Source organism: Genypterus blacodes, unplaced genomic scaffold, assembly GCF_046128005.1.
Source record: "Genypterus blacodes isolate CSIRO-AG114 ecotype Tasmania unplaced genomic scaffold, CSIRO-AGI_Gbla_v1 ptg000156l_1, whole genome shotgun sequence".
Taxonomy (NCBI): domain Eukaryota; kingdom Metazoa; phylum Chordata; class Actinopteri; order Ophidiiformes; family Ophidiidae; genus Genypterus; species Genypterus blacodes.
Genome location: NW_027466957.1, coordinates 3640042 through 3661890, shown reverse-complemented (window position 1 = coordinate 3661890; position 21849 = coordinate 3640042). Strand labels below are relative to the sequence as shown.

Genomic DNA, 21849 nt, shown 5'->3' with positions numbered 1-21849 from the left:
GCAGCCATGCTGATAATTACTTTTGTAAGATAAGATATATATATATAATTTTTTTGGTCAGGTCACATGCAATTCCCAATGTTTATCACACGTAACTTGAAATTTGTCTTGCACACCCTCTTACATATCACACACGAACAAATGCATTACAGAGGAGGTGCAGGGCAGCCATTTTACGGTGCCCTGCTGACGGGCACCTGGGCAGTGCCCCGGAGGCAAACTGGCAACTTTCCAGCTGCCAGGCCATTTTCTTGGTCCACACGGGGACTCGAACTGGCGACCCTCTGGTTCCCAGCTGAGTCCGCTATGGACTTGGCTACTGCAGCCCCGTGCCCCCCGTTTGTACTGTGTACAGCGCTGTGTAAAGAGGCAGAATAAGATAGGAAATCACAGAACTACAAAGCATGCTGGCAGTGTGACAGACATAATATAAACGTAGCTAGATTTTGTATTCAGTGAAAACATTTTCCAGAGAAGATCATCTGTGTTTTTTAGCAGTGTTTTTATGGCCATGACAATTCTGGAAATAATTATAGTACTTCTAACAATAATACTTTTCCAGGCTTGGTACTGTATTGAAGAATGATTAAATACCACAAATGTTTTGAAAAAAATCAGGTATATGTGTAATATCAATCAAATTTCCAACCCCTGCATGAAATTCCACTAAGAGTTGGTGTCACGTAGCTCTGATTAATTGGAAATTCAGACTGCCTGATCATTTCCTAACCGCGTTCAAGTAATTTTTTCCGATTAATTAATTAATTCCTTTCCATCATGCTTATGTGTAATTTTAATTCCATTATCTTTCATGTGTTGATTCTGCTACACCTTCATTCCTTTATTGCATCCATTATTTCATTATTCATTCAGTTGCTCCTGTTTTGACCTAGTAATAAACATTCATTCATTGGTAATGATTCGTGAGACTTCTGATATGAGATTGATTTGATTAAATTGTCTTAATTGACTAGAATTGGTTTTGATTAATTTTCTCTCAAATAAATAAATAAATTAACCCATTTGGAGGTATGGACTTCTAATTCTCTTACATCTACAGCTAGTGTTAATGTCAGTATTACTTTAAATATTGAGACCGACGGCAAATGCAAATGGATATCTCTAAGTACTACTACATGAGTTATGTGGGCTCTTCAACATATTTATTTAGATTATTCTTTAAATGTGTGCAGTAAAGTGTGGGGTCAGTTACATACAGGCTCACAGTTACATTCCTCTACAGTGGGATTGCTTATAAATGGTCTTGCAGCAAAGCATAAATGTGCTTTCTTGTTCTTTCGGAATAATATTTCATATTATGCCTTCACACTTTTGTCACAAATTTAACTTGCCATAGTTGCCAGGGAAATAAACATACTTGTAGGTAGATAGGTAGTTATGGATGGAGTTATGAAGTGAAAAAGTGAGGGAATTAAAATGGCAAATAAATATGGACACCATATTTTATATTTTAACTTGGGTGTCTTCACTTTCTAGCTCATATACTTACCTAAAAAGCTTTCCGTAAATGTGCGAGTTGTTTTAATATGTTGTTATTCCAAAATTAATGAGCTCCATAAAAATGTTTGGACTGGAAAGGGTTGTTACATTTGGGGCATTAAAAATAGGAAAGTGATATCAGTGATTAATTTGCACAAGTGCATTATTTGCAAAGGCCATGAATAATACATAAAACTAAACTTTTTAAACTGGTAAATCAAAAAAAGTAAGAAATTAGACAATTAGTGCTGTACCTTTTAGCCATACTGTTTGTTATGAAAATGCATATGACATTTTATTTGACTGTATAATGCTACATTTCTTATCAAAATAGTGTCGTGATAGTGTTTAAGCATTGACATAGAATTTATCCGCTTAAGTTAAACATTTTGTCAACATTTGAAAAATGGACTGATTATTTACTATTTATGCATAAAATGCATCATGGCGCCATGATAGGTTGCAGCCTGTCGCACCAGCTCCCATTGTGTTTTTAGAATTAGCCTCTTTTTGTCACTTTATTCTCTTTTTCTGTGTTGCTATGGAGACGCTGTGGGGGTTGCAGAGCTGAAGTTAAGCGTAGGGTTAAGAGGAGGACATATAAAAGTTCAGTTCCAGCCATCATCATGGGAAACATGAGGTCACTGGGCAATAAGATGGGTTCAGCGTTTTATGGCGACATGGCTGCAAGCACGCTTTCCGGACCACAGTGTGGCGTGAAACAGCTTCAGGACTGTTCGGGGGGACAGGGACGTTAATTTGAGTGATAAGAAGAAAGGAGGGGGTGTTTGCACTCTATGGAAGTGAACACTGGTGTAATCCTGGACATGTAACTGTGAAGGGATGTCTCTGTTGCCCGGACATTGAACTGTTAGCTGTATCACAGAATACATCAATTTCTGTGTGAACACCACCCTGCCGACCCGGACTGTATACTCGTTTCCCAACAACAAGCCCTGGATTACCAGTGACCTGAAGGAGCTTCTTAACAAGAAGAAGATAACTTTCAGGTCTGGAGACAAGGAAGAACTGAGGTTTGTACAACATGAGTCCCTCAGCTAAGGGACAAGCTGAGAAGACAATTGGGAGTCAGCATGGAGAGGGCAAATGTGCTAAACTGTTTCTTTAACAGGTTTACTTCACAGCCATCGGCTGCCCCCTCCACCTCACACCTAGGCCTTCACCCACCTCCACTGCTCCCAATGCTTCAGCCCCCCCCCTCAAATCCCCCTGGTGAGCGCCTTTGACTCAAATCACTCACCTTCGAAGTGTCTTCCCCCCACTGTGAGGACGAGCACCCTTCACCACCTTACTACTGGCCAGGTTAGGAGACAGCTGGAGAGACTCCACCAAGGCAAGGCTGCAGGCCGTGATGGTATCAGCCCAAGGATTCTGAGGACCTGTGCCAGCCAGCTGTCTGCTATCCTCTCTCAACCTGAGCCTGACCCTGGAGAAAGTACCGGTGCTGTGGAGGATGTCCTGCTGGGTTCCGGTTCCCAAGAAGTCGACTCCATCTGGCCTAAATGTTTATCTACCAGTTGCCCTCACCTCTCACGTGATGAAGCTGCTGGAGAGGCTGGTCTTGGCCCGCCTTGGGCCGCTGGTGAAACCGTCACTGGACCCTCTACATTTTGCATAGCATCCTCATGGGGGAGTGGACGACCCCATCATCTACCTGCTGCAGCGAGCCCACGTATCTGGATGGAACCGGTTGCACTCTGAGAGTCACATTCTTTGACTTCTCCAGTGCATTCAACACCATGCAACCATCACTATTGAGGGAGAAGCAGCAAGAGATGAAGGTAGACACGTGCACCATCTCCTGGATTACTGACTATCTGACTGAGAGGCCACAGTTTGTCCCACTGACTAATGTTCTGTCCGAAATGGTGGTTAGTAACACTGGAGCTCCACAGGGGACCGTGCTGTATCCCTTCCTCTTCACCTTGTACACTACAACTCTGGGTCTTGCCACTTGCAGAAGTTTTCTGATGACTCTGCAGTGGTTGGGTGTATTAGGGATGGACAGGAGGAGGAGTGCAGAACAATGGTGGATGATTTCGTAGAGTGGTCTGGTAGGAATCATCTGATTCTGAATGTGGCCAAGACCAGGGAAGAGGACGGCTTTACAGACCCTGTGCATTCTGGGTGAGGATGCTCAGGTGGTGGAGGCTTATAAGTACCTCCACATCGACAACAGGCTGAACTGAAGGGGAACTGAGGAAGGGGATGAGCAGACTCTTCCTCTTCCTGAGGAAGCTGAGATCTTTCAACGTGTGCAGCAAGGTGTTGGAAATATTCTATCAGTCTGTTGTAGCCACTCCACTTTATTTTGTTGTTGTCTGCTGGGGGTGCAGCATCGGAGCCAGGGACATTAATTCGCTGCAAACCGGTGAACAAACTGTTATCCATCATGGATAACCCTAATCATCCTCTCCATTACCTACTGGACAGACAGTGGAGCTCCTTCTCTAAGAGACTGATCCAGCTTCGCTGTCACAAGGACAGATACAGGAGATCCTTCCTGCCTGCTGCTATGCCCCATCACAACACCTCACCACTGTCTGATAGAGGACACTGCCCCATAGTCTTTGTTTAGGTCACATCCACTCTTCAATATTTTGCATTTTTACTACTTTATTTGACTATATATATAATCTGTCTGTCTGTCTGTCTTTACTATTATATCATTTTGATGCATTAAAACATTTTGCGCCATAAAATTGCTTGGATGAAAACCAAGTTAATTGTAAGATCCTGACTGCATCCAGCTCCCAGAACAGAACAACAAGACATTGTCAGCATTGTTCTTTCTCTGACTGGTTTGCAGTTATTCATGCTTGGGTACTTTCATTCCCTCCACTCCCAGTGCAGCTACACTCTTTAAGTTGTCGCATCTGGCACTTAGCTTCACTGGGATCATCAGCACTCTGTGGACTTTTTCCTCCACCACAAAAGTATTTTATTGGTCCAAAGACCTGCTCATTAAAGAGTTTTATCAGGACAGCTGATATACCACTATCAATATATCAGTGGTGAATCTGAATGGATTCTTAAATAACTTCATACTGCAAAGTGGCAATTGCAGCGGCTGCCAATGGTCCTAATAGTTTTCATCAGAATCACACAGATTGCAAGGTGGCTGTGGCTTTTTTTGCAGTCTGCGAGATGGAGCTTGATAAATGTTGGGTGAATGTATTCGCTCTCACAGGTTTCCTGTCAGCCGAAAACGCAATAGAATATGAGCTGGTGATTAGTAGAATTATTAAAAGAACAGTTAGATTGCATAATGTGATTGCACTGAAACAGGTATGTTATGTAATGTGTGATTTGTTTAATAGGTAATTTTGCCTGTTTCGTAAAGTTTGCAGCAGATAAAAGCCTCCCCAGAAGAAAAACAATTTCCACTGAGGTTCCACTTTCATCAACGGGCTTACAAATCAGTTGCAACAAAGGCAGAAAGTATAATTTCTATCTTTCCCAATAGTTGTTAATGGCTGCTGTTTTTCATTCTCTGTAAATGTAGCGGCAGTCATAAATGCTTTTATATTAACAACCACTAATGGAAGCTGCCATTCCACAGTGATCTCCACCTCTTCATTCTCATTGATCAATGACCAGAAGCAGCACACAAATGGGACATGGCCAACCTTCAGTGTTGGCGGCAGAATAGGGGAAAATTGCTTGTGCACACCCTCCCTGGGGACTGTTCTCGGTAGCACAAGTAAATCCAGGCTCTTAATGAAATCAATAGACGCAGCCACCTGCAGCTTCACTGTTTGTAAAGGCTTTTACACTACAAATAGCCTACAGTTGGTGCACATTTACTCCTCATCCAACTGTCAGACAAGTTGTTGTTTAAAGAGTGTTTAAATGTGTCTGAATGTGTAACCTCCATGGGAAATTGGGAAAATGGTTGGCAATGATTTAACAAATAGATTTTGTTTACAGCGTAATATCTTTATTAACAAACCCGGTTTTGCCACAGCAACAACACCTTTCAGGATATTGAGGAAACTAAGTGTTACATTACATACAACACATACCTTTTCTTTCTGTACTTGCTGTAAATATGCAAGGCATTTGTCATGAGTCTTAATATTGGCCTTCTTGGAAACTTTTGTCAGGAGTTAAAATGCCTGCAGTACTTAAAAAGTATGTTTCTCAGGGGGAATGCAATGAAGTCTGACAGTGCAGAGCCATTATCATTGGGAGTCAGTGGGAGGTATGGTAGCAAGTTAATCCTCTTCATGTTCTGGGCCTGTGAGCAGCAGAGACCTAAGCTGCCTTTTAAGACCACAGCCAACGGCATGATATTCGCAAGGCATATAGAACACATTTTTCGCTCTAGAGACAAGGGCCGCAATGAAACGCTTGATGGCTGCATTACTCTTCAAGAGATTAGAATCACACTAGCCATTTTCTCTCTGTTGTGTCTGAATGGGCTGATTGTGGACTTCACAGGCTTTCCTTTTTTTGTCCATTGGCTGATGTGCTGCTTGAATTAACTCTGATTCAGTTTGTGCCAAGTATCCAAATGGAAACGTTTTTGCTGTGTTTTTTTTACACAACCTCTAGTATCTCTCTCAGCCATATAAATATTTTGCTGTTGGACAGTTGATCCCTCTCAGTTCAAATCTAAATGAGTCCAAATGACTCCAATTAAATACATTAACAATCAAATAGAGCTTTTATTCAACATCTGCCTTTAAAGCAGGTGTGGGTTTCCTTACTTCCTTTCTGTGCTTTTAGATCCCATTCAGACAGTTTATATAATTATCCAAAAAAGAATAAATCTTTTGTGAAACAACTATTATCAGGAGGATTACAGAACTACCTTGTGATGTATTGACTTTTTATTTGATTTTGTTTTAAGCCCTTCAGCTTGCATCAGTTTTAGCCCTGTGACTAATAAAAAACTGGGTTAAATGAAAATTTGAACACAGAGCATATGACATTTAAAGGTGAAATCGTTGTGCAGGTGACAATGAAAAATGGCTAATTCTTTACTACATTGGCACTGAATTGACTCTATTGTTGAATTGATATACGGATATTGAGTACAGAGGAATTTTAACATATACTTACAATTAGTTTATGTATATACAATAAGAGTGAACTTAATGTAGACTTGGAATGACACATCCATAGAAACAAAATATGTATATAACTCCATATAAATGATGTCTTTTCCACTTTACTTCTTTTTTGTTTTTATTGTTTTTCCTAACTTCTTTGACACATTCATTGCTCTTGAAGGTGGTTTCCAACAGTACTGGAAATAACGCTTAATTTCCTGAGTTGAGAAGATCATAAACAAAACAAAAAGAAATATACACTTGACAAATATAAGATTGTGGAAACCTACACTGATTTTATGATTTGACACTGTGTTCATTTTTCTGTAGGAGATGCTCTACTGAGGCCTCAGGTGCTCAACATGCTTCCCTACACCATGGCAAGACTGACCGTCTCCCTGCAGCCATCCCTGGAGAGTTTTGAGAGCCAGCTGCTGCAGCTGATCAATGCGGACTGCCACAACACAGTAAGTACGGGATTCCATCACAGACTGGCAACTTCTCCACTTATAGACAGAAAGCTGATAGACAGTAATTGAGGGGGATGTAAGCGGTTTACAACAAAATGATTTCCCTCTTTTCTACAGCTATGATCAGTCAATGAAGCTTTAACAGTACACAGTATCTTTCAGATCCATTTTCCTCCTAAAATTCAGTACAGTGAGAGCATTTGTCTTGCTTATGCATCTGAAAATAGACGTATAAATGAAGAGTTAATTTGCAGGACTGCCTGGCACCGTTTTATAGATTTTTGTCAAATTTTTATTGTTTTTGTTGTTATGCATACATTAACAGAACAAATTTATTTGTAGAGGGTAATACGCATACAATGTCTCAACAAGCTTTACAGGCCCACAACAGCAAACAGATCCGAAGACGAGAGAAACTCCGGAATAAACCTTTTTAAGGTTGATTTCAGCAAAATTCGGCAAAAGATGAATTAACATCAGTCTGGAGAGCAAGAGAGAGAAAGAGGGTGTTGACCCCACAGGCCAGAGGAATAGTTAGCAGGAATACAGGAGCGCATGTACACAAATATAATATATGTGGACAGTGGAACAATCGAGAAGGAAAGGATAGTAGGAGAAAGAGAATAAGTTGCTGTCCTCACACCTCTGATACTCACACTACCACTGAAACAACCAAGGGTAAGCTAAAGCGTAGAGAAGCAAACTTCTGCAAATCAAGACTTTGTTCTCATCCTATTTATAAGCAGTTTAATGACAGCCACAGTGTTTTTGAACAAGCTGCTGTTTTTCAAGAGCAGTCTTGCTCAAAGTGGAGAAAGGAATAGTGCAGTCTAGACGTACTGATGGAAATCTATGCCAAAACTCTGAATCAGATTTCCAAGTATTGGGCCCAGAACAGAATCCTGTGGAACGCCAAACTTTACCTGATAAAGAGGTGAGTTGGTATCATTTAAGGAGACAAAATGCAATCTATTTGTAAACCAAGAAAAGGCTAGGTAACCAACGCATATGTAGGTTTCTAAAGAGTCAAGTAAAATGTTGTGGTCAGTAGTATCAAAAGCTGCATAAGGACGATAAGAACAGAGAGAACCAGAGTCAGCAGTAAGGAGTAGATCATTTGCCACTTTAGACAAGCTGTTTGTCAGTTTTAGGCTCAAATAAATTATTAGAGATAAAAAAGTTTGTCAAGAATATAAATAAATATGGATGCACGTAGTACATTAGTACATAAATGGCAATTGTTTTCACTTCATTGTCTTAAGCTTATAAAAGTTGCCATTCATAATTGTCCTACGTCATGTTAAAAGTGTCACTGTGTCACATTTAATTAATTTCCAACAGGAAAAAAAACGTGTCATTTTGTGATAAGGGATTTGCCATGGACAAATGCCGAATACAGTAATTGCCAGGTTTTTATGATCCTCATGCACAATCATGATATACTTTCATCCTTTTTGAGGCAAACCCTATTGCCCTTAAATTAGAGATGGCCGCGATGGCCTTGAAATATCTCTGTCAAGATAATTTTCTTCAGCTCAGTATTTTACTTTATCTTACTTTTTATGTCTTTAGTCAAGCACAAGCCTTTTTACAGCTGCCACTGCAATTTAGGCCATATCACCTATCAAACTAAATGGAGCTTATCTGTTCTCTTTCTCTTGTCTACAGAGACCCAGATGGGAAACTGTACTTGACAGGTGCAACTATGCTCTAGCAATTGTTTGTACAGTGGCACTTCACAGGACCTATCTGTTCATATCAGCCTAAGTGAGATGTTTCTCTGGATGGGTGAATCTTAATATGATAAATCTGTCATTCTTCATTTATGTCCTGCTGCTTATTGATAGCGGTGGGTTCAACTCAGAAGAATTTTTAGTTTTATTTAGTGGAGCTAATTGTGGGAAGTGTCTCATCTAAATGTATGGAATGTGTACATAAAATGCAAGAGTCAGCATGTGTTTTACTGTCCCCATTAGGATTGCTGACCCAAATCAACCAAATTTAGGGGGCTTAAAGGTTTGAAACAAATGCTCCAAACAAAATAGGTGTGAAAGCATCTTTATGCAAAGCGTCAGAGTTTTTATTATACAATAATAATAATAATAATAATACAAAAATGTATTTGAAATACATGCTAATTGAGCAATGGAATTGAGTGAGAATGTATGATCATGAAAATAAACAACGCAGCTTTTCAGTGTAAACACAAATACTGATACATTTCAACGAAAATGTAGTTTAAGACTAAATAATCGTAGCAATAGAAATCTGCTAATGTAATTTTAAAATATGTATATCTGACAACAAAATAAAAATTTGTGAATGTACACGTATTTCTTTGGTGCCACTACTTTAAATGATATGGACTTTCATATTATTAGACTGCACATTAACTTGTTCAAGAAGATTTCATTATAAGTGCACCCAAATCTAATTAGATGGATACAACTTTGTCTTCCTTTGTCACTATGAGGTAAGTGAAAAGTGAATCATGGTTGTCATTATTGGCGTTAACACCTTTTCTCATTTATAAGATGTGCTTTGAACATCTTCACAGCCAAATTAAATTGTGTAGATTACCAAGTGTTGAAGACTTTTATAACTTCAGTGGTATGACGACATTCTCACATCTGTGAGAAGTGTTAATACATGCAGAAGTCAGCTTGATTGCAGCTTTTAATTAAATGTGTGTTAGAGTCAGACACACAGAGAAAACGTGTGTGTGTGTGTATGTGTGTGTGTGTGATCTGTGTGTGACCTTTAAAAGTGTGACTCCAGCTGGTTTGTCGTCAAGCTGTTTCTGAAGTGATGCTGACACCTCACCCGCCACCCCAAGTTCAACATTGTGTGTATGTGTGTATTCCGTCATTTCTAAATGCTGAAAATGAACATGTTAGCAGAGAAATGTACAGTGCAATGTCTTCCCATAATCTCTCAACAAGTATTTCTATATTTAGCCCAAAAACTCTTGTCCACAGAATTGTCCACTTTTAATAAAGTCAGTGACCTAGGGCAGAGGTGTCAAACTCGTTTTAGTTCGGGGCCAGATTCAGCCCAATTTAAACTCAAGTGGGCCGGATTAGTAAAATCATAGCATAATAAACTGTAAATGGACAACTCCCAAGTTTTCCCTTTGTTTTAGTGCAAAGAGGTACAAGTTAATATTGCAAATGTTCTTGTGTTTATGTACTTTTATTTAACTATCTTTTTACAAAACATATTATGAACAACCTCAAATTTCTTTAGTAAAACAAGTGCAATTTCAACAATAAGCAAAATGACAATGCAGTATATGTAAAACAGCTTGTCAAGATCTAGAAATCCATCTTTGACTGTTGTTAATACTGTATTAATGAGCACTATGCCAGTTTGTGCAGTGGATCATTTGAAACCAACTCTGACATGACAATTTTACCACCACTCATCTCCAGGCCTCCATGCAGGAGCTTGATCTTATCTGCCAACCTCAGTCTAAGTGAAGCTAGTCACATCACCTTCAATGACCGTTGGCAACCATTTACATACATCCTTGATGAAATCTGTTATCCCTGATGAGGCAGCCTAAGATTTTGTTATCAGGAATTATGTAAGATCTTGGTTCATGATCAAAAGATTTGTGCGATCAAAACATGATGAAGAGGAGGAGTGGATCGGGCAAAGACCAATGCATGCTGTAGGCAGAACAGTGTGCTTTAGGCTGATATAATTACTGAATATAAGAAATCTTGCAGCAAAGCTCTAGGAAGTTTTCATTTGCCCTACAAGAAGAAAATTCAAAGTAGGACTGCTCCTGTGGATCTGATACCATATGAAAGACAAGTAGGTTGAACATTTTCAAAATGGGAGGCATCTTTCACAGAGTTTGGCTGCACCTCCATATGTGCCAGCAGACTATCTTCTTCTTTAATTAAGGCTCTAAACACTGCAAGCGATGCATTTTAAAGTAGTGGGATTTAAATACACTTGGTTTACATGAAATCTTCTCTATATGCAGGTCTTTATTATGACTGATGATCCACTGGATAGACAAAATAGACTCTGCCTTATTCAGCAAGTATACATTAAGCAGAGAGAATGCATAGTGGGTAAAAATTCCCATTCCACTCCAACAGCTGTGTGAAGTTGTTGGATATTGGTGGGATTTGGAGCGTGCATTGTCCTGCTGAAACATGAGATGATGTCGGTAGATGAATGGCAATTGTCCTCGGGATCTCATCAGAATAACGCTGCATATTCATATTACCATGATAAACTTCACTTGAGTATACTGCCCATATAGTATGCCTGCTTTACCATAACCCCACCGCCACCATAGGCCACTCTGTTCACAATCTTGACATCAGCAAACCTCTCATCCACCCAACGGCATACACGCCTGCCCTCTGCCCTGTACAGCCGAAACTGCATTCGCATTCCATTCGCATTCGATGTCCACATTGACCTGCAGTAATTCTTTGTTTGTGCAAATCAACTGTTTCATCAGCTGTCCTTGTGGCTGGCCTGAGACTATCCCACAGGTGAAGAAGTCAGCTGTAGTGGCCCTGGGTTGGTGTGGTTATGCAGAGTTTGCAGTTGCGAGGCTTTTTGGATGAACTTCCAAAATCTCTGAAATTGCTCTGGAGACAGCTTATGGTAGAGAAACTGAACATTCCTGCAATCTGCATGCCAATTTCACAATCTCTTAAATCTTGAGGCATCTGTGACATGGTGTTGAACAACAAAAGACGCAGCAATTTTGGGATTATGTTAGGTATAGGTGGGATGAATGATCTACACAAAGGAGAAATGCTAGCTTACACCAGTATAAACAAATGTATAGGAAACATTTGAAAGAAATAAAATCTGAGTGCATAGAACAAATCTTTGATGGATTATTTGAACAATGTAAAGATTGTTTCTGTCCAAATTTAACTGTTGAATTTGTGTTCATGGTTTTGAAGTTTTAGTCTGATACAACATCCAGATCTGATCCCATGGACTGTTTTGCAATTCAATAATTTGATCAGTGAAAAAAACCCAGGGACATCCTTTGACCTTATATTTGCTGAGATCATCGGTGATTGTAGTCTTATCAAACTGTAACTGTAATGTAACATAACCCTATACTTAATACAGTACAGATAAAAGTCATTGTCAAAATCACAGTAGGAAATAATGTACTTTTAATGGAGCAAATTTTGCCGTCACCAACAGACATTTGGGGACATTTTGTATGTATATGTTAGTGTTTGACTTAATAGTTTGATGTTATGAGACTGTATCAGGAGTAGGGTAACAGTGATTTATCAGCAGAAGACGCATGCCAGTTAAAATGTGTTAAGGAGTGGAAGCAGTGGGAAGATGAGAGCATCATGCTAATGATGCTGCCACTGTTTCTTGCCATGGATGACTCAACCTCAATATGGGGGAGCTAACATCCACTGTGTGGGCAGCACACACACGCACGCACGCACGTGCACACACACACCTACCTCTTAACATGGATCCAGATTAGCCAAATTCATGGAGCTACTACATACGTTTACATACGTTAAGCTCTGTGAATGTGAATAAGTGGATTCATCCACAAAAATATCTGGCCCAATAAGATCAATTCATGTCTTTGTATAGGAGTTCACACATCTCCCTTTGATTATCAGAGCTTTGAGCAGTGAAAAATTCAAAATACTGGATCCCATATCATGAACACCAGTGACATGTTTGTTGTTAATGTAAAAACATGTCTTGATATCTTTGAGAGGTGCAGCTTTGTAGTGTCCTGCCCACAGCGTTATTGAATCAGGAGCAGTTGTAACATGGAAAAAGAGGAGTTTATAGCCCTTCTCAAAACTTGTTGGAAGGGCTTTTTTTCTCATCTATATTGATAAGAATATCTCACTAAGTTGCCCAATTCAATTGATGTAATTTTACCTACACTTTCTTTTCACACCCATGCATGCACACACGAACACAAACAACACAAAGAGGACTGCTGCTGACAGTATTCACCTTTTATTGAGGTTCACATGTCTTTTACAAAGGATCCAGGTTAATAACAATGTGATGAATTGGGAGACAGACCTTTGCAGAAATGTCCTAATTTCATGCAGTCTTTGACTGTTTTTGTTATGGAAGCCCTATACATTTCAATTCAATTCAGATTATTGTCACATTATAATCATACACATATTATTTAAGTGAGGTTTCTTGAGATCAAGTTCCAAACAGTGCAGTGTAATAATACCTCCAAACACAATACGGTAACAAGTGCTTTTGTTTTTTTACAGGCTCATACAGGGGGTGATATGAGCTATATTGCAGGTATGAAAACATGAATTTTATCAGAGCAGCAGACTGAGTTGTGACAGTGGGCAGCTGTTAGCTGCCTGATGGCCTGGTGGGAAAAACTGTCTCGTCGCACTGCTGGTTCAAAACTTGAGGCTACGATACCGCCGCTGGCTACAGTGTAAATAGTCTTTGACCCGGGTGACTGGGTCTTTGTCAGACACTACTTGACATAGATGTCCTGGGGGGAGGGAAGCTCACCTTCTATGACTCTTCGAGCTGTCCACACTACTCTTTGCAGGGCTTTTCGGTTTAGGAAAGTGCAGTTCCCAAACCAGACAGTGATGCAGCCTGTCATAATGCTCTCAAAGGGCCAGCTGTCAAAAGGCCTGGGAACTTTCTTGGTTTAAAAAAGTAAAAAAAAAAAAAAAAAACATATGAATGAACACACTCAGGTGTAGCCTAAAAATAATATTGCTATGATGGAGTACGTGTGTTATTATCATGTGTCATATGTTTGAAGAACACACAGTGTTAAATATATAGTGTAAGTTACAAGATTTACGTGATAAGACAGGTTTAATAGAGGGCTTTGTGACATTGACATTGTTGTCATGTTTGGGATTGAATTACTGGTATGTGTCACCAACGCAGCATTTGAGACACTTAAATACATCTGCAACTCTATTTGCAAAAATGCTTTTGGTTGCATAAAATCTGCCATCTGTAGCTCAATTTTATTTTCTCAACACCAAAATCATATTATACAGTTTTGTGTAGATTCACAGATATACTGTAGATGCATATTAGTGTTTGTACTAACACATACCGTAACATAATGTTGCCATGGTGTAATTAGCCTGTGAATTGTAGCATCAATTAAATAATTTTGGTCATTGAAGTGCTTTGTACACCCCTTTTTCACATGAACATGGAGAGACACTCAATGAAATTACATTCATAACACTGGTTCAAGTGTAGCCCAGTAATTTCGCTAGGCATGCGTTTGAGTTCATATTATTTGTGTATTGTTTGTTGCCTTTGTGAAATGGAATCTTATACTGTACTGTAATATTCAGTTAATAAGGATAAGGATAAGAGGCACAAAACGGACCCTTATTTTTTACTTTTGTCAAGTTTGTGCCATCCCTCTTCTATTTCAGTTCCCAGACAAACAGATATAGTAACATTTGGTGTGACATTGGTGTTGCTCTGCTTTCCTCTACTCGACTAAAATACGACCCACTTCAGTCAGCTCGCATACCTACTGTATTCTTAGATGCTTTGTAGTGTAGCATCATTCAAGTGAGAACATGGTCTGGTTCCAAATAAACCTTCGAGTGGTATATTTATTGTCTGTACACAATCTACACTACCGCTGAACCAAATAACCATGCTTTTAACATCAAACTTACCTAACACGCTTTAAGGTTTACATGTAGAAAGTCAGCACATGTGCTAAATTATCTTGTTCAGATAAGACAGCACATCTTCCTCATGTCATGTGAAGTAAAATGAAGTACCGTAATTTTCGGACTATAAGCCGCGGCTTTTTCCCCATTTTTCGACCCTGCGGCTTATATAACGGTGCGGCTAATCTATGGATTTTTACAGCTAACGGCCACTAGGGGAATTCCTAAATCTATGGATTTTACAGGTACAGTCCGGAAAAGAGCGCGCAAAAGTAAAAGTGGAACCGCGAATGGTACGAGAGATAGAACGACAGCGAGACAGACGGACATTACGAGAGCGAGACAGTTTGTGAGACACCCTCATTATGGAAATTGATATTGCCTCGTCAAGCGCTGTAAGCTTTGTTTTTTGTTATGGTACTACTGTAGGCTATAATGTAGATCAGTGGTTTTCAATCTTTTTCATGCCAAGGACCACTGCTGTAGATCACGGCCGGTACGTGCGCTGGGAGCGCACCGTTTAAGTTTGAAAGTTGAAAAGTTTGTGTGTCTGAAACGCTATGTGATACAGTACAGTTTACACAGCATAGTACATGTTCTGTAGCTACTATTGCACTAAATGGTAACACTTGAAAACTTTATGCAAATATGCAACTTGTTTGTTGAAATGTTAATAAATGGGAGCTTCCTCAAACAGCCGCCTCTTTCCCGACAATCCCCTCTGTACACGAACCCTTACATATGGTAATTAAACATAAAAAAAAAACTGCGGCTTATAGTCCAGTGCGGCTTATATATGTACACATCATTCAATTTAGCTTCTGCGGCTTATAGTCAGGTGCGTCTTATAGTCCGAAAATTACGGTACTAATCTTAAATCGAGATTCAGTATTTTGCTGCCAAAATTTGTTACATAGACCAAATGATGAATGTTGAAGTATCCCGATTCCATTCCTTCGTTATTTTGATTGTGATCATAATTGTATTATTATTATTATTATTAGTGTTATGAGTATTATTTTCATCATCCCTATTTTATTATTATCTTTAATTATGTTATTATCATCCTTATGTCTTTACAACCTTGCATAGTACATTGTATTGTTTTTGCTCTTATTATTATTATTATTATTATTATTATTGAAACGGGTCCAGCAGAAATTTGGAGACAGTGCATAACCAAGTATTTGAGATTGATTTATTTCATTCACAGTGAGAACATCCAATGAAAGTTCTCCTGTTAACCTTGAATGCCATTCCCCTTACAACTGGCCCCATGCCGAAATGCCATGGTTTACAATTCAGTCAGGGGACTTGGACCTCTTTCAAACTTGCTTGTAAGTCTAGTTGTGCACTTTGAATTTTTCCTGTGTGAAACCAAACCAAACCAAACCATGTGGTAAATATAATGTTGTAACGGCTTCCTTAGGTCGGTACAGAGTAGCAGATGCTTTGAGAATCTGTGTACAGAAGGGCTCTAAAAGCTGTTTCACAAGCCTTCTGAGAATATAATTCTTGTGGAAACCGAATGTTTTTGGCATTAAAATGTCTCACTCACTTGTAAAGCTACAGAAGGCGTGTCATGACCTCTAATGAACTGCCTACCCAGTGATTACAGGGTCAAGACACATTTGCTGCCTTGCGCTTTACATGTCCCAGCTGGGGCCATTAAAGAGAGCTTGTCTCGCTCCATCTCTTGCCCTTTGATCACACAGAAGTAACCTTCACAAACTAATTTATGCTCTGAAAATCTGCACTCATTTTCTTTTTCAACTCGCACAATGAGGCAGCTGCCAGCTTTCCAGTTCTCTTCCTACTTCTATTATTTCTAAATTTGGTCTAAATGACTTTCTTTTTCAGCAGCTCTATTTTATTCAAATGACAATGTTCCCGACTAAATCAGTTTTACTTACTTATATTTCATCTTCACCCATCTCTCATCTCACTACCTCAACCAGAAGTTGGACCAGTAAACTGAATCTAAGAGGATCTTTTGTTTCAATGTGTAACAATGATAATGCTGTTTTCAGGTGTGCATGTATAATAATCTGTATTTCAGGCCTTCATTTAATTTTAGCTTGTGTCTGAGAAAGGGGAAGAAGAACATAGCAACCCACTAAGAAATTGCAATAGGCATCATAGTTAAACTATTCATGGTGAGTGGGATCAAATACAAAGTCTTCCGCAAACATTATACAGAACAGGAATGTGTTGCCCACTCTTTTCTGCATAGATTTTCTTCCGTTTTTACTCCTGAGCGATCTTTGACTCTCTGGTGGGCGAAGTGTCGCTGACACTGATTTGAAATGAATATGCTCTTTTTCCTAGAGATTGCACACATTTCACAAATGTTGTCTTTGCCATTCAAGGACCATACTCATTAAGCTCTTAATCCTCTAACCCAGTAGTTCCCAAACGTTTTCTTTTGCGCCCCCCTTTTTTTAGATCAGAAGTTTTTCGCGCCATACGTCTCCCATACGTCGGCATGATGCATTCCCCTCCAGTATCGCCTCATTCATTTACCTGAGTTGGTACTTATTCATATCGCTCCTCTTCCGATCCCTGCAGTAGCTCTGCAAAGCGCCCGCCACTTTGGGAACCACTGCTCTAACCTAAAGTGATATTGTAATGATTTTATAAAATGTAATAATTATTGGGAAAATCTCTGTCAAGCTAAGTTACTGACTTTGTATTTTGTAAGTGGGAGCATGTTTCAGATATTTGGCGTGTACGTACCGGTATGTAGACAATAGAATAGATCTGTGTAGAACCACAGAATATAATTCCAATCCAGGTGTAACTTCAGTTCGCAGCTTGCCCCACAATGTGAAGTAGTTGAGAGAATATATTGGAGATATACAGTACATGCAAGGCATTGTAAGGAGAAATAGTATCCAATGCAAATTTATTTCTAATAGGTGGTGTCATTATTCTACCATAATACAGTTCTATTTGGGAATCCACGATATACATTAAGAAGGTTGAAAGAGATTTCATCTTCTGTTTGCACTGCATGCTCCTGCTGCTCTCTTTGCTTGAGTTTCCATTTAGAAACGTAAAACTTGGCGCAGTTTGTTATGCAGATCCTCTTGCAGCTTTTAATAAATGCAAATCCACAGGAAACATGGCACACTTTTGCTCCACTGGTAAATCAAACACTAGATGTCGTGTCCTAATATCTAGGTCGCACTTGTTTCCATTACACTTTTATGAATTACTTCTCTTATCGATTTGCCACAAAATCCAACTTAAGTGCTATATTTGACTCTTTTGTTCTTTTGAATTTCAGTGTTTTCATTGCACAATTTTGTAATCCCAACTTCAAATTGCACAAAATGCAACTCGATGGAAACATGGCATGTACAGATGTAATTTTCTTGCAAATATTCACATTTTGTAAATTTGCTGGCCTTTTACTAGGCTATATTTGTGCAAAGTCAGTTTTGGCTTGCTCATCTCACCCCAGCGTGTGAGTAATGCTCTGAGTTAATGATGCCTTGGCTAAGAGGTGTTGCACTATTTGAAATTTCCTCCATGAGAAAATGTATCTGCTTGTCCCTGGCTGAGCAATTCAAGCACAGATATTATCATATTCCAGAATTGGAATCACTTGGAATCATTTGGAATATGAGCGTTTTACATGAAACTTGCAGAGAGGGAGGAAGAGAGAGGGAGAACCCACATGGCCCCTGCGTGTTTGTCACTCAAGAAAGTCCCTCTTGCGTGACTCTGGGAATGGAGTATAATTTAACTCGGGGGGCCATTTCATTGTTCCTTTAAGCTTCTTAACTCTGAAATATTCAGTTTTCAGGCAAGGGAGGAAGACATCTGTGATAGAAGCAGACACAGGCGAGGGAGAAGAAAGAGGATAGCGATGAAACTGATGAAGTGGAAAAAGGAAATGAATGAAAGAGAAATGGCGAGAAGGGGAGTAAGCGGGAGGGATGCAGTGAACAGAAAGCAGCACTTCTAACAGATTTTCACTCATAAACAACTTCGGCTCTCTTTCTTTTCTGTCTTCATGGCGAAAAGAGACTGCCGTCCTCCTGTCATCTTCCCGCCTCTGGCTGTAGTTAAGGAAAAAGTGAGACCACATTGATTGTGAAGTGAAAGTATCATAATTATAATCTGGATGTCACTGAAGGCAATTATTTGTGTCTACCTCTGCTGGCTAGCAACTGCCATTTCTGCTTTGAGGGTCCAGTTTTATGATTATACAATATTTGACTCAGAAAACTATTTGAACAGGAAAATAAGGTATTATATGCAAACCTTTTCTCCAATTCATTTGCAACACCTTAAATGTGGTTCACACATAGTCAACACACAGTCATTCCATCTGTGTAATATCCATAGAGTTCTCACGTTACATTTTCAGATTAATCCTGGTGTATATGTACACGCAGTTGAGTCTTGGATAGACATGAGAGGAGAGGCTTTACTGAGCATATGCTAACTGTTAGAGAGGAAGAGAAGAGAGGGATTCCCGCAGGGGTCTGAGGTGCGACCAAGATGGGGAAGCTGTAATCCTCCCTTTTTGTATGGAAGGAAGGTACCAGAAACTGTGTGTGCTGTTGGCTGTTGCTGGTAAAGGAGAGTATGAGCAGGGATAGCAGGAGGAGGGTACATAGTGGATGGAGAAGAGACAGAGAGAACAGGAGAGGGATATATTCAGTAGATATATCACAGATGTTGAATGCAGAGAACAGCAGCAAGTAGCAATGTATGTGGGCGCCATAGTAGCGCAGCAGGCTAGGCTGTCAGTGTGGCTTAAAAAGAAAAAACACAAAGCTCAAATGAAATGCTAATCTGATTGAGAAGGTGTGGGTTGGTACGGAGATGGTTTTAAGCAGTAAGCGATACCGAGAGTGAGAGAGCGACTGACAGGAGAACAGAGGGGAATGACAGCTAAAGAAAGTCAGATGTGTGATGGATAGGATTAACTGGTTGGCGCGGGAAAAGACTGTGATGAAACAAATGAAAAGGAGTGGGATGAGAGGCGAGCACAGTATGGCTTGCTACTTTAAGGTTCAGAAATGTTTTCTCAGTCACTGAGTAGCTGGCAATTAAATGGGTATCAGCTAATGTATGTAACAATATGTTATTTAAAGTACAGCACCCACTCATATTATTAAAGACAATGACAATAAAGATTTGAGGACAACCTATTGGTTCCTGGGTGTTTCCTTTGAAATCTTTAGATGAGTTTGCTTATTCACCTCGTACAGCGGTAAATAAGTCCATTCTGGCTAACACACAAGGCCACAAGTAAATAGTTGGAAGTAATCTAGCCTATGCCTTGCTTAAGCCTATGTGATTCAAACATATTCTTTTAATGGCCAAGAGCAAATATTTGTATTTGTGTTTTTGACAATTGCTACATTATCATCATCAAAGGTTTCCATTCTTCCACTGTAAATTGAACAATTCTCCAAATGTAACAATGGCTTAAAGATTACTCATTGTTTCCTAAAATGCCATTGACAAAGGTACAAGAAGTGCAAGAGTGGAGCAAGAGTGGAGCATAAGCAGTGACGATGAGTCCATCCCATCAGGGTGCAGGACTGACCTGGGGTTAGACCTAATTTTTTTAAAGGACACAGCATTAAACCTAACCTAACCTGCCTTTCGCCCTTTTGCACTTGTACTCGGCCTGTGAATTGTACTCTTCCTTAATTAGAGAGTAGATAGATGACTGACTCGGCAATCAGATGTCATGACATTGTATACGCTGTATATATTAGTGTGGTTGACCCTGCTGGCATGTATGGCTGTTCACCAGAATAATTATCCAACCTTCAGGATGTAGAGTGCTCATTTGCCATGTTTGAACCATCAATTCCATCCATGTTGTGAGAATGTGCATCACCCTGCTCCAAAAGAATGCATCATGGCTAAAAGTATTGATATATCAGTATCTCTGCAATGTATCAGTCATATTTCAATATGCTATTGTAAGACAGCAGATTTGTGCTTTGAGACATACTCTTTGTGCTAACTCCTGTCTCTCCCTTCTGATCCGCAGAAACAGCCTGGACCAGAAGGCACATTGAGGATGTTTGTCATTCAGGAAAGGAGGCTCCATGTTGGAGTCCACAATGGGTGGTGTTTTCTGGAGAAGCCCCAAGTTGTGGTGCTGGAGCCTTTGACCTCAGGGGGCAGAGCCCGGGCAGACAGGACCTCAAAACAGAACACCCTGTCCAAAGACAGGTGAGACATGTCTAATATACCCAGAGTTTGATCGTTTGGCTCTAGTTTGTACAGGGGCAGGTGAAGCTTTTGTCTGACAAAACGCACAACCATGCAGAAGCATTCTCAGAAAATCTTCTTTTCATGGTATTTCATCATTTCAAGTTAAAGTTAAGCCAGTGATATCAGCAAAAACTGTTCTTTTGAAAAAGTTAGGTTGTTAGAGATTTTATGGCTATCATATTGTTACTCCATATTTAAAAGTATGCAGGCTTACACAACTTAAATGTTTGGTGACTTTTTTTTATCTCAATATTTTATCTTTTATCCTCTACTCCCTCCTCATCCTCACGGTTTCCCATGCAACTTGTTGTGTTATGCACAAAGTGAAAGGAAAATCAACCTTTGTTTGATTAATTACTTGTCAATTGAAATTAACTGGAAAAAAGCACATCTAATTTGAAAAATCATGTCCTGTGATTCAGCCAAAGCAAACTGTTCTATAAGTCTGAAAATGCCTGCCTTTTTGTTGTTTACTGCTCCCATTGTGTCCTAGTTCACTAAATGAATAAACCACAGAAATGAACAAATGTATATAATAGCCTGATTTGTAAAAGTAAATGTCTATTCCATCAGAATGTAAGAGCAACCTTCAAACCTTCATATTCCCTGAAAGTGAAAAGCAGCAGCTATGCAATGGATAGTAAATTATATATTACATATATATATTATTGTTTACCAATGTTGTTGAAAATTGTGTGTAAATGCAGTGGTGTCAAGCAACTGACTTGGAAGTCCATTTTGATACACTTGACCAGCATACAATAACATAATGGTGAAAAAAAAAGCAGAAATCGAACATCAACAAATCATCATTAAAAAATTAACTGGTCGTCATCTAAATTAATGGTGAATGAAGCGATGATTGAAGAATGG

The 21849-nt window shown here is 39.4% G+C and overlaps 1 protein-coding gene across 1 annotated transcript in view; it reads left to right on the top strand.

The window, feature by feature from the left end:
- nphp4 (nephronophthisis 4) overlaps positions 1-21849 on the top strand; it is a 141988-nt gene that overhangs the window by 28363 nt on the left and 91776 nt on the right. The window contains exons 6-7 of the mRNA XM_076166125.1: positions 6909-7045; positions 20750-20934. Of these exons, the coding sequence (XP_076022240.1) occupies positions 6909-7045; positions 20750-20934 (322 nt within the window). The remainder of the gene's footprint in view (positions 1-6908; positions 7046-20749; positions 20935-21849) is intronic.